The 16,575-nt window shown below is 41.4% G+C and overlaps 1 protein-coding gene across 1 annotated transcript in view; it reads right to left on the bottom strand.

Moving 5' to 3' along the window:
• Positions 1 to 1,973: 1,973 nt before the first annotated feature.
• Positions 1,974 to 16,575, bottom strand: part of LOC107192446 (head-specific guanylate cyclase) — a 34,862-nt gene continuing 20,260 nt past the window's right edge. Inside the window, exons 5-12 of the mRNA XM_015581704.1 lie at positions 6,317 to 6,662; positions 4,775 to 5,156; positions 3,942 to 4,121; positions 3,346 to 3,484; positions 3,060 to 3,226; positions 2,803 to 2,946; positions 2,424 to 2,578; positions 1,974 to 2,264 (exon numbers count right to left, since the gene is read on the bottom strand). Of these exons, the coding sequence (XP_015437190.1) occupies positions 2,063 to 2,264; positions 2,424 to 2,578; positions 2,803 to 2,946; positions 3,060 to 3,226; positions 3,346 to 3,484; positions 3,942 to 4,121; positions 4,775 to 5,156; positions 6,317 to 6,662 (1,715 nt within the window). The 3' untranslated portion in view covers positions 1,974 to 2,062. The remainder of the gene's footprint in view (positions 2,265 to 2,423; positions 2,579 to 2,802; positions 2,947 to 3,059; positions 3,227 to 3,345; positions 3,485 to 3,941; positions 4,122 to 4,774; positions 5,157 to 6,316; positions 6,663 to 16,575) is intronic.

The following is a 16,575-nucleotide window of genomic DNA, read 5'->3' as shown; positions in this document are numbered from 1 at the left end:
GCGTTAAACTACGGTCATTTTTGGTCCCTCGACACCGAAAATTATCGTCGCGTCCAACAATGGAATTTCGATTGTGGCCCCGTTGAACACTTGAAACTCTCGCCCATGAACGTTCGATGGGTGGGCTTTTAGTCGAAGCGAAATGTAAACTGGGTCACGAATCAGGGAAATACGAACCTTGCGTCGGGGGAACGAAAAATAATATTGGAAAGCGTACGTCGTAGCTCACGATCGTGAAACAATGTATTTTATTAATTTGCAGATTTGATAATCCAAATATTTATGCGGAACGTATCCAGTGTGGTTGTGTAAATTTATTTTAGGTAATATTCGCCAGTGGTACTAACGACATCTAGAGAGAAGCCTGGAAAGGAACATTCGACACGAGGAAGTTGTTAGTACGCTAGCGTTGGAAATAATTTGGGCAGGAAACTTTACCAAAAACATAGAAATGAAATTGAAGTGTTGGTTTCATATAGAAAAATTTATCTGGCCGTGAGTTATTAGAATGTGCTTTCCAAATTCAAGAAAACTAAGACATAAGTATTATTCGTTACCTCGTTATTTGCGAATAGAAACTGTTTAAAAATACACTTTATTTAGTATTCTCAATTGTAAAACAATTGATTTGAAAAGATCTTAAAGAATCGTTATCACTCACCTGGTATAATTCATTCAATTTCATCTTTCACTCAATCTACCAGGATCGTTGACTGTAGAATGACGATAAATCTGAAATTTGTTTACAACTTACTTGTAAAAATGGAACCTACTTTAACGATGATATCTACTTTATCAAAATAAAAATTCTTGACTAGGTAGATACTTCGTTCAAAACATTTGTCTTTTTCCCTCCTTCCAGCCTTTCTTTCGTCTTTAACTATTTCCTTCTTTCGAATTTTACGCAAAAAATGTAGCCTTCTTAATGTCACGATTTTAAAGAGAAACAGACATCTAAGAAAATTGCCACGAGCTGGAGGAAAGCGGAACGAACGTGTTCACGGAAACGTAACGGTTTGCTGGTAAATAAGTAATGTCGCGAAGAAAGTGCACCGATGGAGTTTCATTTCAGTCCTCAGAAAGGAAGAAAAAGCAAGCCGGACAACGCTCGCGGAACCAGTGGCGGTGTGTTGTTCGGAAAGAATACAAATAGTTCTATTATTTCGCGTACAAAAGACCGGGCTCGGTATGAGGTTCGAATGTGGAACGAGACTTATCAAATATAAACGCTTCCGTCTGGCTTCGAGGAGTTCTGGAAAAGTAAGAAATGGGTGAAAGAACCATGTGAAAACTTTATTTTATTCTTTGTTTTTCATGTCGAACAGTAAACATTTTCTATCTTGAAAGTCAGATTTTGCGACAAAGATATTTGAGTAGTTAATAGAAAATAAAAAAACTTAATAAATAAGGATTTGACAGTCACACATTTCGAGAAGAAGGCGTCGCACCTCCAACGTGCGCCTTTTGAATTAAAGTGAGACAAGTCGATAATGGTCAGCCATTTTTACACTATATAAGTTTGAAGTTCAGTTTAATTACTAAGTAGTACTATTAACAACAATATATACCGTAGGGTACAACTCAAGAATCGTCTGTTTATTAAACTTGTGTTCACTCATTTTGATCAGTACATTATCTCTCCTCTACTACAACAAGAATGAATTTCTGCGTTCATTTTTTCATCACAAAATTGCGATGGTTTACTTGAATCTGACGAGTAGTACAATCAGAACCGAATGTGTAGACAGAATTGCATAATAAACAGGTTGATCGAGGAATAAATTATCTGGAACGTTCTTTATCATACAGATTTATTTGCTCATATGGTCACAGGTATATAATAATTGTAATCTAAAACTCTGCGTATAAATATTATCGGCCAACGGTCAGCCGTATTAGGCTGGTAGAATTAGCGTCGTTACTCGGTGCCAGTTTGTAAATTCATAGAATCAGATTGTAACCGGAGTTTATTGTGGTTTTGCGGACAGTAGCGATTGGTACAGCGACATTCGCGGACGATGCGCGCGGTTGATGACGACGGGGACAGGTTTAGTCGGAATATCTACATGCTGGTGCCGAGACCGCATTCCCTGATCGCGTTTTGAATGTGAATATCGAGCAAAAGATTTGCATCGACATCCTTGTGCTTGTAATCGTTGAGAAAGTAAGACCGTCCATCTACGTTTGCTGGGAATTCCTTCGGCAGAAATTCTTTGCTTCGTGGTTCCAGGTCGAATCCTGATATGGGACATTTCAATAAGCTGCTGTAAAGAAAAGTTAGGTATCAACACCGTGAACTTCAATTGTAACGTGTATTAACAATAAATAAGATAATTACGATAACAGGTTGCTGATCAGAATCGTTGGCTTTCTTAGGAATTCGTATTTTATGGAAGATATAGTGAAATTAATTATATACTTACTCGTACGTCGTTGGGCTAACGTGAATACGAAGCGGTTCACTTAAGGATTCGAATTTATTCGCTAAGGTAACATTGTGCCCGAATAAGCAGTACCTAGGCATCTTCTTTCCAACGACGCCTGCCAGGACCATTCCAGTGTGAATACCAATGCGCATCTGATAGAGTGATATACAAGATTTACGAATGCAATAATATACAATTCATATGTCTCTAAGTAGTTAAAAACAAAGTTACTACATTCACTTTAGGTTTTATTAAGGTGTTAGTAGCATTCAACCACAGTATGATATGTATTCGTCGAAGATATCAATTCAGATTGATTTACTCTGAAGACATAGAACGAATTGTTAAGTAATAAATATAATACACATTTTCGTACCCTTATTGGTTTACCCTTGTGAGTTAAGTGATTGGAACATGCTTGTATCATTTTTAGGGCCATCCAAGCTATTTGTTGCGCATGTGTGTAGGTATCACGATGAAGGCCACATGCAACGCAGTAAGCATCTCCGATTGTTTCTACCTGCAATGATCAGTGAATATAAATAACCCACCGAGTAGTATACATATCAGTTTACATCGAGGAAATCGAACTATAAAATTGTTTATCTCGTTTTACACTTTGGAAACTGGTACCTTATATACGTCCAGTTGACCGCAAAACGAGTCAAATTGCTCGTAAAGATTCTGAAGCATGTTGATAACCATCATCGGCGTCGCGGTCGAGCAAATTTCCGTGAAACCGACGATGTCGCTAAAAAGCATGGTCACTTCGGGATACGTTTTCGCCTCGATAGTTTCCCCTGAAAAAGTAAATTGTGTCGAAACATTAAAACTTGCGTTCTCTACAAAGAAACTACTGTAAATCCAGTGAAAAGTGAATAAAGTAAGGGATATAAATTTTATTTATAATGACTCTTACCTAACCATAAGCGTTTCGCTATATCCGGAGGGAATATAAGATGAAGCAGACTAACATTCTTTTCCCTTTCTGCCGATACAGCGAGATTTGCTTCCTCTATAGAGCTTTTTAATTTGTCCATTCGCCTTCTCAAGCCATCCTGCGTCAGAAAATATTCTTATCAGCATTATCATAGACATTTCCCGTAAAAATTTCGTAAAATTATAACGGCAATGACTTTTATTTCATTTTTATGGAATACGTATTAAACGTATCGTTCGAAATGCGGTTTGATTTGAACCGCCATTTCACCATTCGCGCCATCTAGAACGTGGCTTCTGTAAGCTGGCGCCACCTACGCGGTGAAACTACCTTCGGTAATGCAGCATTCTTTAAAAATGTATAATAGTTTCAAAATATCAATGAATATTTGAATACATTCATGTGGTAATGCATTTTTTATCAGAAAACGAGACCGTGTGCAGAAAATTTTTTTCATTTCGTTGCTATTCATAGAGTACTCGTATATCGTTTAATCGAGTACACGGTCGCATGAATTTTATATTATAAACATAAATTTAACGATGTTACGATAGGATGCAAATATACAATTTTACCTGTGCTCTGGCTTGTTCTCCCACCAAAATCACATCCCTCGTTGCGTCGTGTAATGGAATATCGGATATAAAAAGTCCTCGACCAGTCAGCCCTTCCAGACCATTCAGGAATGGCGAGCTCACGAATAGGATAGAATCCGATTCGGGACAATGGACCATCTGACCTTTCATCTCTAAGCCCTGGAATGATTGAAATCCCATGAGTATAAAAATTCAGGAATCCGATATCCAATAGAAATAATGTATATTGTATCAGAGCGAGGATCTAGTACAAGAGTTTTCAAAGATACATCTCTCAAAGCCTCGTTGTAGTCAAATTAGATGTACTAGTTTGTAAAAGTTAAACTTTATCCCACTGCAACTATTAATGTGGTTAACCAGATTGTCATTTGTGAAGGAGAATCTAACTTTTCATACCTATAATTTGCATTTCATGAAATTACAACTTGCGAGTGAAAGTTTCTGAACGCTTCTATTACTTCATGGGTTATTAAAGATTTTTTAATCGTTAATTAGTTCGTTATAATTATTACGAACGGACAGTATCGAGGGTGCAGTAATCAAAGAAAAAAGTCCACCGTGGAAAAGAAACTAATACTTCTTGACCTTATTAGTAGATTCATCCTGCGTTTCATTAATTTAACTTTGTGCTGCTCGGAATTTTTCCGCCCCTCCAAGAGAGAGCTGTCCAGAAAAACTTTTTCTCACCCCTCTGTAGCCACCTCGTAAAAGTACTGTGTTCGTTTTGGGTTCTCTATACATCAGTTTACAGCTCACGCAACGTTACGATATACATATATTCGATCTGCATACGAAATAAATCATTCTTGTACCTCCGCGGGATACTTGTCGACGCCGTGCGGTCTCTGTACGGTCAGCACAAAAGGTGTGTTCGCACGCTTCAGTATCTCATGGAAGGTCAGAGTAACCCCGCGCGGCCGTGTAAAAACGAAGTACGTCGATATCTCTCGCCCCAATCGGTTTAGATGGTGTCCGAAAATCCTCATGAATCCGACCCCAAGCTGCACGAGCTCCAATTGTCGGTCGACGACGAAGTGCCATGGAAACGCTTTGCAGAAGCCTGCGACCCCCAAATGAAGGTCCGTGGCCTCGGTCGAGAGTGGACGGAAAGGAGACGTGACCGTGTCGAGGTTATTGTCGATCTCCGAATGGACGACCAAATGCTCGCTGTACCGCTCTGGAGTGATACGATACCTGCGAAACAGTTCATCGAATATCATTACGCTTGCACTGATACACATAGCATTTAATACTCTGACTGACTGAGGGTAGTTTATAGGTTCCTATAACTGGAATAACAGCAGGTACTCTTCGAATACACCTTCATTATTTAATAAACCTCCATACTCGTTTGGGTATTTGTCTTAACACTCTGCCGGCCGCTGTCACGCTGGCGTGACTTTTGCTCGCCAACGTTTATCGGCCGGGGTCACGTACGCGTATTATTCGCCGGCGGCAGCGTAAAGACGATGCGAGAAATAAGCGGCCGGCAAAGTGTTAATAAGAGCTTCGATGCATCTGCAATATGTCGTATAAGATCCTCTTCCGGGAAACTTTTAATTGACCTGTACTGATCAAAATGGACCAATTAGGAAAGTTCGCGTAGGCAAATGGAGAGGTTTTAACGAGTTCCTTTTCTCCAGTAATGTGTAATGAAACGCCTGGAACCTGTGTGCAGTGTGTTCGATGCAAATGCCTGCGAACATCGCGGATCAATATTTGTTCGGCCTGTAGCCTCACAGTTCTCGGAAACAGTTCTCCGTGTAAATTGAATTCTTCTCTTTTTCGGAAAATTCAGCGAGCACGTATCGAACCCCGCGAACAAATACTAAATATTGTTCTTTCTTCCTGTTCGGTTTTTTTTTTCATTGTGCAATCTAATATACGATGTATTCGGCCGTGGATTGATTTTAAACGCGTGTTCTAACCTCTGTGAAATATTAAACCGGATCAGACTTCGTTTCGTTTATATCCGCTTAGATAGAATTGCGCGTATATACAAAAAGGTGTATCATTAAGGGAGGATTATTAAAAGCGCATACTGCATACGGGACAATACCAAACGAATTATTTTCTGAAATTGAATCCGCTGTTGCGAAGACGAATACGATTGCGATACAATAGAATCATTATCGTTAGCGAAAGTATAATGTATACAGCAATGGAGGACAAACTGCGGTTCCCAAAGCTATTGCAGCTCTTGGAATAGTTTTAACATCTTAGTAACCAGATTTGTATTATTTATAAATACAATTTTAAAATAATGTTTTCTCTGGCTCCTGAACATTCAAAAATGATATACAGTTTTGAAATTATATTCAGAATGATGGAGGAGGAATCTACTTAGGTCTTACCTAAAAAATTTTGTGTTGTACGGATCCGGCAGAATGTACACGTTCGCATTGTCGTTATAAAATTGTCTGGCGATGCCCTTCAAGCTGCCAACCAGCAAATAGGCGACAGACGGATGGTCGGTTGTGAAATGGAGTTCTATCGCTTCCGGGGTGGCGATGCATACGAACTCTGCCTCCGCTTCTGATCCGGACTGGTGTTGTACAACGTCGTTTACGCCGTCGAGAGTGGTCAGGAAGGCTGTCAGATCGTTCCCGAGGCAACGGAATGCTCGCTCGAGGAGACCCACGCAAGCGGTGTAGATCAGTTCCTGGCCGAGGTGATCGAAAAACTTGCTCATGTCGATTTCTGAAATCGTTTCGCCAAATTACCTTTCAGCGGTGTGGTTTCTATCGAATTGCACACCCATCCTCCCCCCCCCCTACCTTGAACCGGGTGCATGCACTTAGAGGAATTAAATGGTTCTTTCAATGTAAAAGGTAGGAGCACGATTAAGGATCAACGCTTCGTCTTTGAAATCAAATTAATTTAACGAGTCTTTTACTCGAATTGCTTCTCGTTCAAACATTCAACGTTGAATATTTTAATGTATGAAGGTGTTAAAATTGGAGGCTTCAGATTTTAATAGCAAAGTATATTCTTGGGATTAGTTGGAATATTTTATTTTAATTGTTTTTTCATCCGAATGATATGGTGTGACAGCTCTCACATTTTTATGAGCACCGAGAGGTGCCCATATTTTACTTTAGGTGCACGTACCAAGCATACGATGCAACTTTTCGGTATCGTATACAGAAGTTTGCCTCTAGAGGACCCCGGCAAATTAACTTCAAAAATTTGTCCCCTACAGAGTCCTCCGAAACATACTGTATCGTTTCGGAAATTATTACTACGCGAACATTTTCGTATATGCTTCTTATATAATAGTCACTGCCCTATTACAATCGGTCTATAAAGTTTCCATCGTAGTTCGTTGACTACCACTTGAGAATTACAGCCCAATGATTACCTCTCATTTACGAACCAAGAAAAACATCTTTTGGAATACGACGAGAATTCACGAGAATTTTTACAACTTTCAGACCACCTAAGCGATATTCCTCTTCCTCGCTGGAAATTGCTTTACGAGCGAACACATTCGGTATGACTTACAAGGCAAAGTTTCCTTGATATCAGTTTTCCCGAGGACTTTTTCCGTTTACAACCCGATTGATCGAGTCCCGGGTGCACTCGTATCGATAAAAAAACACACAGAAAAACACATTGGAACATTCGAAAAGCTTTCGAAATCTCGTAACCGAACACGATTCCTTTTATAACTTCGTCGGCCGAGAGTTTAATATCTATCAGTCAGCAGGTCCACGGCAATTATTTTTCGACAGAAGGAAAACGAATGAAAAGGAGAACCGTGGCTCTAATACGTTTCCAGTCTCCAGTCCGACCGAGACCCGTTCGTTGCAGCACTCTGAATGGAACCGTAATTCTGCTGACAAGCGAATCGTCGACGATTTTCCCGGCTTTGGCCATCCTCCAAATTAAAAAAAAAGGAAAAAAGCGAGAAAAAAACGAACAGAACACAAATGCAAATTTCGACCGTTACAGGGGAGTTTCTAATCCCCTAGCATTTCCGAGCCCGTTTAAACCTCGAAAATACGGGGCTCAGAACTTCGATTTTCCATCAACGATTATACAATAACTGGCCCGCTTACGAGATTCCCTGTGCTCGATGTTACTCGGTTGGTTCTTGTCCCGTTTAACCGGCCTGGGAGTTCAACGGCGAAATCAGCGCTGCGCATACACCGCCTAAAACGTTTCCCTCCCGGAAATGGGAACCAAAAGTTTACGTGCACAAGCCACGGAGGCGGTCGATAAACGGCCGATAGATTTCGAATCGTGATAAACCGGCGGTTAAGCTCCCTTGCAAATCCGGAAATCGACGCTGCCACCGGGCTACCGGCTTGTTCTAATGCCCCCGCGCATTATTCCCCATCGAGTGTCAGTGTCAGGTGGCGATAATCAATAGGCGGTTCGCAGTCGCCTATATAATACCGTCGGCCAATCGTCTGGAACATCGCGTGATGATTCTGTGACGGGCCGCCAAATCATCCGGTAAACCTTAAACAAATCGATGACTCTTTGGCGGTATACTCTCGTTCGTCGCGCCCTATCGTCGACTCGCGTGGAAGTACACGCTTGGGTAACGAGCCGCGGATCGAAGAAGCTAACACGATGATACATATGTATTTTGTTCGTAGCGAAGGTGGAAGATTATGACCTGTGACTTTTCACAGACTGAAGAATCTTGTTTTTTTTTTATATTTTCATTGCGTGTAATTGCAACTCTGTGCAGTTGCTTTTCGTATGCAACTGTGTCGCGATCATTGTCACGCTAGGTAAACTTCTAGAAAGTGACCACCGTTATCTGTTTCGAGGTCAGTCGACTGTGAATACTTCAGTGTACGTCGGATTATGCTCACTCCGTTCCACAAATCGGTGGGCACAATCGTCTCTGCTGATAAACATACGATGTGGTGATACGGAATCGGTTTAAAAGGAACAGTAACTCATTACTGTTTCAGAGATATCTCTTGGAAATAAATATTTTTCTTGAAATCGAAACTGTACGTCTGCCTTTGAAATATTGTACATTCTGTACTTGATGTATCAGTGCTCAGTAAACTGAAGAAGAATATTACATTCACCTGAAATAGGGGAATATACGGGAAGAGGCGTAAAACAGTAGAAGCTGTGTTCTGTTCGAGAAATAAAACGTAAACCCGCGAGGGTTCTTCATGTTTTGAAGTGTACTTGACGCGAGTGGTGGGAGATGACACGTCAGGGAGAGCTGTCAGCTTGCAGCCATCAACATTTACAGAAGTGATACGAACGCGGTGCAAATTGGAAACGCGGATCGACCCTCCAGAAACTTCCAACCGAGTCGCAACTCGATAAAGAGTGCACATACACACACTGTGTGTCTTCTGGCCGTCTGTGGACGAGAAAAGAGGGTGCACGATTTTATCTATGACGATTATTCGCGTGAGGATTCCAATAGAGCTCTGTGCATCCGCTCGAAGAGACCATTGCTATGCACGACTGACTGAATTGGGACAATGCGCCGAGAGGGAACACTTTGGGGATCGATGTACCGTGCTTCTACCTCGTTACATACGTAGATGCACATCTACGTGGAGACGATTTAAACCGTTCGACGAAACGATAATTAATCAACCCTTTCACGCAGTCACACTTCCATGGCGAAACTAAATATTTCCATTTCGGCTCAGGAACTTTCATCCGCGTCAAATGTTCCTTAACCGTTGCGTCAACCTGATCTTTGCTTTGAAAACATAATCTTCCGAATCTCATCCTGTCTTATCGTCTTCGGTCGGAAAGCTCCTTAAAGCTCAAGTAACTCGCGCGAATGAGATATTCAGTCCCTAACAACGTTGTCTACTAGAAACTGGTGCTAGATAATACGTTAAAATTTCACGGGAATGTTTGAAGATTATTATTCTTCCTCTGGTCTTCATTTAATATACAGGACCAAAGGAACATGTGCATCATTTTTCGGTTATTGATTTTGTCACAATAAAATGACGAGGGAACGTCATGTATAGGTTTATTTAATGAGGATTTATTTTTCTTTCAACAAATTGCAGAGTATAACTCGAAATGTCGACAGAAATCTAACTTGGCCTGCATTCTTAACTTACTAGGTTGAGATCCTTTATGGTAGCAGGAGGAAAATATGAAGAGAAATTTTGTAAGAATCTGGCGAAATGTAGCTGCTTTATGACCGAACGAAAGTTAAAAGGACAACGCTCCGGGAGTAATAATAACCAGGTGTCCACGGTTCAACGCTAAATGACCATAAGAACGGTCGAAGGCCGTTTGTCAAGCAATTTCCACGACAATTCCTTTTAGTCGCGATACGGTGGTCAGTTGCTCACGAACGATCCCGTGCTTTCCACGTCCGTGAGCAATCGCTCGAAACAGAGTGCGTACGCCTTCCGAATACCCAGTCGACTTCTCTCCTACGTTCATCTTTATTTTCGCTCTCTCAGTGTATTACCAGTGTTTGCGATATTGCGTTTTCGTGTCTCTTTCTCGCCGCGTACGTTTTCGCCCGAAATTTGTGAAAAGACGGGATTACTCCGAAGGAGGTCGCGCCCTGGAAGATTCCACGTGTGTACCGAAGCCAGGGGCCGCCACTTTGAATATCTTTCGTAGGCGAAACGTAAAGTTTTAATACCATTTTGCAACTTCTTTAATCAATCTCTCACCTTTTCTTTATCACAGTAACGTATCAAAGTAAATCTTCTCGAAGTGTTCTTTGCATTTTTAAAGCCTTGAAATTCAATAATATAAGATGTTATCGAAGATTGCGCGAGGGTTGCTGTGCAATTCAAGGCAGGATCACAAAAAGGTCGGAATAATTTAAAACTCCATCGGAAGATTTGTGTCCCGATGGACAGGGATATTCTACTCCGATAAATTTCATTCCTCTGAACGGTACACACTGTATTGGATGTATCGGGATTGTGTGCAGCGTTTCCGCGAGTCAATAGTAGGAAAAGGTCTAATACGGGCGCGCCTTTTCGAAGCGGAGTAACTCAAGGCACTCTCCGCGGCTCCATCAGGATCGCACGAGAAATCCTTTTTGCGCTTCGCCGACTCGGAAGAACGATCTCGTGCCGCTCTCCTTGCAACTATTCCTCACGCGAACCCCTGCCATGTTTTTTCTTCTTGTCGTTATCTGTAATGTTCGATGATCACGCCACGGAAGACTAGGCGTAACAGCCCTTCTTTTGTGCCTTTTATATTCGCCAACGGAAACTTTCAACGGGTCCGTACAGTAAGTTCCTAAGAAGTACAATCCGAAATCAAAACTGACGGTCGCTTTGTCTCCGATGGTTCTACATTGTAACGTTCATTTTTCGCATCGTGAATCCATTCTATTTCACATCCTTTGTATTCTAGTCTCTGTATATTGAAAATGTAATAACATTCACATTGAGTAATAACCAAACAAAGTATAGGGTATACGAAACATAAAACAGGAATTTGACTTTACAGAGATATCCTTTTTATAACAACAGACTCATGATTATTATCACAATAATTAAAAGACACAGACACTCTTCTGGAAACGGAAATCTATATTTAGTACACCTACATCGTGTTTTTAGCTTAATTTTTAACTATCCCGAGAACTAGCTCCACGAACCTCAAAGCTTATATAATAATGATGCATTCAAAGGTGTAACATCATTAGCGCCCTAAGTGAATATTTCGCGGTGGTTCCTACTAATTGCCAGAGCGCACAAACGTCGCTGGTACGCTGCGCCGTGCTTGCAAAGGGTCGAGAGGGCACCGTGTTATTGTATTATCGTACGGTGTGCCGCGTTAATGAACAATAAAGTCTTATCGTAAAATTGTATCTCGAATGTTTCGTCGTGGCAGAAGAAACACGATTTCATTGCACGAATTCGCGGATCGGTATGTCCCCCTGGATGGGGATGGATTGTCGCCTCTCGATCGTTCGAACGTTATTGGACGATTCTGGGGGAAGGGTGGTCGTTGATAAGTGCCGACATAGAGAAGTCGAATCTGAATACGTTAGCGTGCATATTGATTGTCCATGATGATTAATGAGACGTTCTGCGGGAGCATGCTCCACTGTAACTACAGTACTTGACAGCCGAATGCAAATTAGGTTAACATACCCTCGAAGATGAAGGATCGCAGTAGAACCACCTGACAACGTACATTGCGACCCGTCGAACATGTTACTCGGAATTCTCGTTGGATCATTAAGACACCGTCGACGAGAGCGTCGACGAATTATTACACGGTCAGGTGCGGGCGGTTTTTTTGATCGTGGCTCGACGCGATTCTTTTCAGAGGAAATAATCGCTTTACCCGACGAAAAGGAACGTCGTTCATAATGTTCCAGCGTTTTTTTTTTTTTGAGATAATTTCTGCCCTCGATATTCTTCTTTGACGACCGACGCGGAAAAATTCGTGTAATACGTGCTGTTAAGTATGCTCGTATAATTGAAGAATCACGCTCGACGTGATATTAAAATTCTTTAACTACTCGTATATCCGTGTTCTCGTTCAGAGGACTGGATCTTTATATCTCGTACATTCTCCCGAGTTAGCCGATAATGTATGAGTTCACTGTGAAATCTGTTGGTCACGATTCTTTTTTCTCTTTCGGCGTTGAAATTATACGAAAAAAAGATCCTCGTTTGTGTTTTACGTCGTCGTTACGACGACAGGTATTTCATTAGAAAATAATTGCAGTACACAACATGCTAGAATTAGGGCGCTCCATTAAAGCGCTGAATTCCATCACGACTTCATATGTGAAGAGTTCATATGTGAACGGTAGATTAGATTGCTATGGCACGGTAAACGGTCGGTATTCTGCGGGGCAATGTTTGTCAAAGTTCTGCTAACCGAACTTACGATTACCTTCAAAAGCAATAACTGTCCATCACGGTGCACCAGTGGAGGGGGAGGGGGATGGTAATTGAAGTAACTACTTTGAAAGTATTCCGGAACAACACCGGCGTACTTTACATCGAGTCGAGTCGAGAGCGTTGTAATTAATGCTCTCCTATAGATCACCCAGCAACGCGTTATGGCCGTTCGATGTTTGCAGAGACGTTAAACCTGGGAAATGGGACTGCCTAAAGAAGTTTACACGAGCTGTAATTTGTATAACTGATAGTCGATTAAATAGTCATGAACGCGTAACTTCACCGTGGAGTTTACAATAATAGACGTAATTAGGAGTATTGCGAAGTAAAAATTGATAGTTTAACGTACAGGAAATTTTGTCAACGATTTCAGAAAATTATATTCACCTTATGTGTACACTTGTAGAGTTCCACACAGCTTTTCTTAGAGCGACGGAAAGCAGTCCCACCTTTCCATTTTCAGTATTTGAAGTATTTCGTGTACCTTTCTGCAACTCTGTGAACGACAGAACGTGCAGGGCACGTACACCTTGCAACTTGTTGCAGTCATGTAAACAGAACTTTAAGGATATCTTTTTAGTTTTATAAAGTCACGTATGTGCATGAGTGGGTCAGCAACACGGGATGCATTTGCTCAAAAATTTAGTCGAGTTTGAACTGGCTAAGAGGGCGAGTCTCTGAATTTTTCTTCGAGTTGTAAAAGATGTTCCTAAATTGTTGCGCCGAAATATTGTAGCTTGCAATCTTTTTCTTGTGGGCTTACAATTTTTCCACATATAGAGAAGCATAGAAAATTAAATTTTTTAGCACAAGAATCAGCTCTACATTCTTTTATCGTAACATACTAAAAGGTAGAAGTCAGAAAGAAAGCAATTACAAACTCCATGTACACGATATTTTGTTACGAAAGTGCGCAAATAAAATTTGTATAAAGAATTTTTGGAGACACCCTGTGTATTGACTCGCATACTTAAATCTTCACCGAAATATTTTCTCCTCCCTCGGTTTTCTCGGAATCTGCAATGTACGTATCGCGAACCATCGTTCTCGCAGTTTTTCAGTAACCTCCGCGGAATTTCAAAGGGAAATGGAAAACGCGGCCGAATTGGATTTACTTCCTTCGCTTTTATCCGCCCTGTCTTTCGATGTTTCGTCGATGAAATATTCAGCTTCGTCGGACGGCCGTACGTCCTACTTTTCGCACGGAGGAAACGGAGTTCTCCGTTGAATTCGTACACCAGGCGCTTCGTGTGTACTCTGCCTAGCGGAGAAGAAGCGACAGCTCGACAGGGGCAATGTGAGAAATAGCGAAATGTGTCAAAAACCGAACATCCCCGCGAAACGCCCAAAATTGTCGAGAAGACAAGGGAAAGCATCAGAAAGGGCGACGACGATGGTCCCTTTGCAGGCGAATCGATAACGGAGTCATATAGACGTATTACCATTTCGAGGGTCCAAATATCGATTTCCTTGTACCACCATATGGTATGTCTGGTCAGTCTCAGAGATATTACTAAAATTTATTGTCAAACGTTGAGAAGAACAACCCACACACATAACACCAAAGAAAATTACTTTTAGACCACTGTCATTCGAATCGACATTATTTTTAGTTACAGCACCGAGTTGAAAAATTACTCATATCGGATGACATTTTTACAGAAAGCTAAATTCTGGTAGAATTAATCTGGTGGTTCGTGTTCCGCCAGGAAATTCGAAGTTATCCAAGCTGGTCATTTCGTCGTATTTTACTTTTCACGGATTACGGTCACGTTTCCGCCGATTAAAATTTCCTTTGGTTTTTCAATCTCGTACGAACACAGCGATACATTTCCCCGGACGCTCTGTAAAAACCAGCTAATTCAGCAAAACCGTAATGAAGATTACGAAACCTTGTACAACTGTCCCGGGAGAATGGTAGAGGGAAATTATTCCTCGTACCTGGATCCACCTTTTTTATTCAATTTCCAAATTTCGCCGAAAAATGACGTATCAATCTGTACATAAACCGCCCCTTATAACAGTCTGTATAAATTACGAACAAGACGGAAGGCGATTCGGTGTCGCGAATACAATTTTCTTGGACCAGGATCGTCGTCGAGTTCATTAATCTTGAACGTTCGGAATTGGCCGTCGTTAACGGGGCGGCCGCGGAAACTTTCTTACGGGGTCGTTTGTTGCACAGTGGGGGGCTCCGATCTCGTTAGAGGCTGCATCATCGAGATAAGGTCGCGCGTGTCTGGCATAGTTGCCCCGGTATTTACGTGTTATCGCGAATTTGCATTTCGCCCCGTGTAATTACGAGCCGTGGCACGCTTCGAATATCGCGGCTCGCGACCAGAGGAGTCGCGCGGTCGTTCGAAACGTTACGAAGACTTCTCCCGCGATTTTGTGACCGTCGGGGGAATTAACAAATTAATTCAATCGCGATTCAATCTCGCCGCACTGCGAACGCGCGTAATCCCTGGATCGCTGTCCCAGGTGACGCCAACCAATGATTTCGATTACATCGGATCCCGCTCGGGTACCGGCGATTCTCGTTAGCACGAAACGCGTAGAACGAAGTGGTATCGAGTCCGTGGTCTTCGAGGCGCGATACCTTGTTGAGTCTACCAGTAAATGTAGACGGTGAAATTGGAACGGACTTGCTTCGAATCGAGCAGACGGATCGACATTGCGGGATAGAAGGATAGAGGTGGGAAGAAAGTGATAACTATAAATAGTGATAGAATAATGTGATGATTAGACTGCGGGCTTTGCGAAATATAATAAGGGACAAAGCTTTCATCGTATTTTAGATAGTCTTGTAAGCTATGAGTACGTAGAATCTGCAGTCCAGTTATATGGAGAAACTGAACATTTTTTTGAGAATTACATTTAAAATTTTGGTAAATCTGATTCATGGAATTATAGTCGTAATAATAAGCATGTTACTCAACAGGTAAACGTTTAAACTTTTGACAGTGGAAAATCGGGAAAATTGTATTTTATCGTAATATCGTTACGGTAAGTGAAAATTTGGGTGGTGATCGCGGTAGCCTGAAGTGAATGAGAGTGAATTTTACACGCCAATTAAAACTGGTCGTTTTCAAGTTTCACACAGGTTAACAGCATTTCGAGCGTATGGACACCTTTATTGACATGCTCGGAAACCTTTGTTTTCCTCTTTATCACGTAATTGCACGCGTGCGGGTAAATGAACTTTAAACGACGAATGTTTTCAATAACAGAGAGAGAGAGAGAGAGAGAGAGAGAGAGAGAGAGAGAGAGAGAGAGAGAGAGAGACTGTGAAATTCTTGTCATTGTATCATTTATCTTCCCAAGTTTATAGTCATCAGCGATTTTGTTTGTTCGATATTTCTAAGAACACACTGACATCTTTCAATCGGATAAAAAAATATGTGCACACCGAATATTATCGCGAAGATTATACAAGTTCTTTCGACTTATCACGACGTTGATGAAAATGTTACTTTGCTCAGAATAATAATATTGTTACTATAATAAAACGAGATCATTAACATACTGAATTAGTACGAAATATTCAAGATTCTGGTGGCCTTTGATCTTCCTCATCAAGGGCCCTGCTGCCAAATTCCTCGAATATCTTGGATACCTGTCGTATCGGTCTCATCAATCTGCCCGTATTATCGTTGAGATTAATGAGGTGTCCCAAGATATTATCCCGGGGCGTGCGAAGTTTCATATCCACAGAAAAAGCTTAATAAACCGCAGTTAAGCAAACCCGGTTAAAGCAAGAACTTGTCTTC

The sequence above is a fragment of the Dufourea novaeangliae genome, unplaced genomic scaffold (genome assembly GCF_001272555.1).
Source record: "Dufourea novaeangliae isolate 0120121106 unplaced genomic scaffold, ASM127255v1 scaffold343, whole genome shotgun sequence".
Lineage (NCBI taxonomy): Eukaryota > Metazoa > Arthropoda > Insecta > Hymenoptera > Halictidae > Dufourea > Dufourea novaeangliae.
The sequence above is the reverse complement of the archived record's forward strand: the minus strand, read 5'-3'. Positions and strand labels throughout refer to the sequence as shown.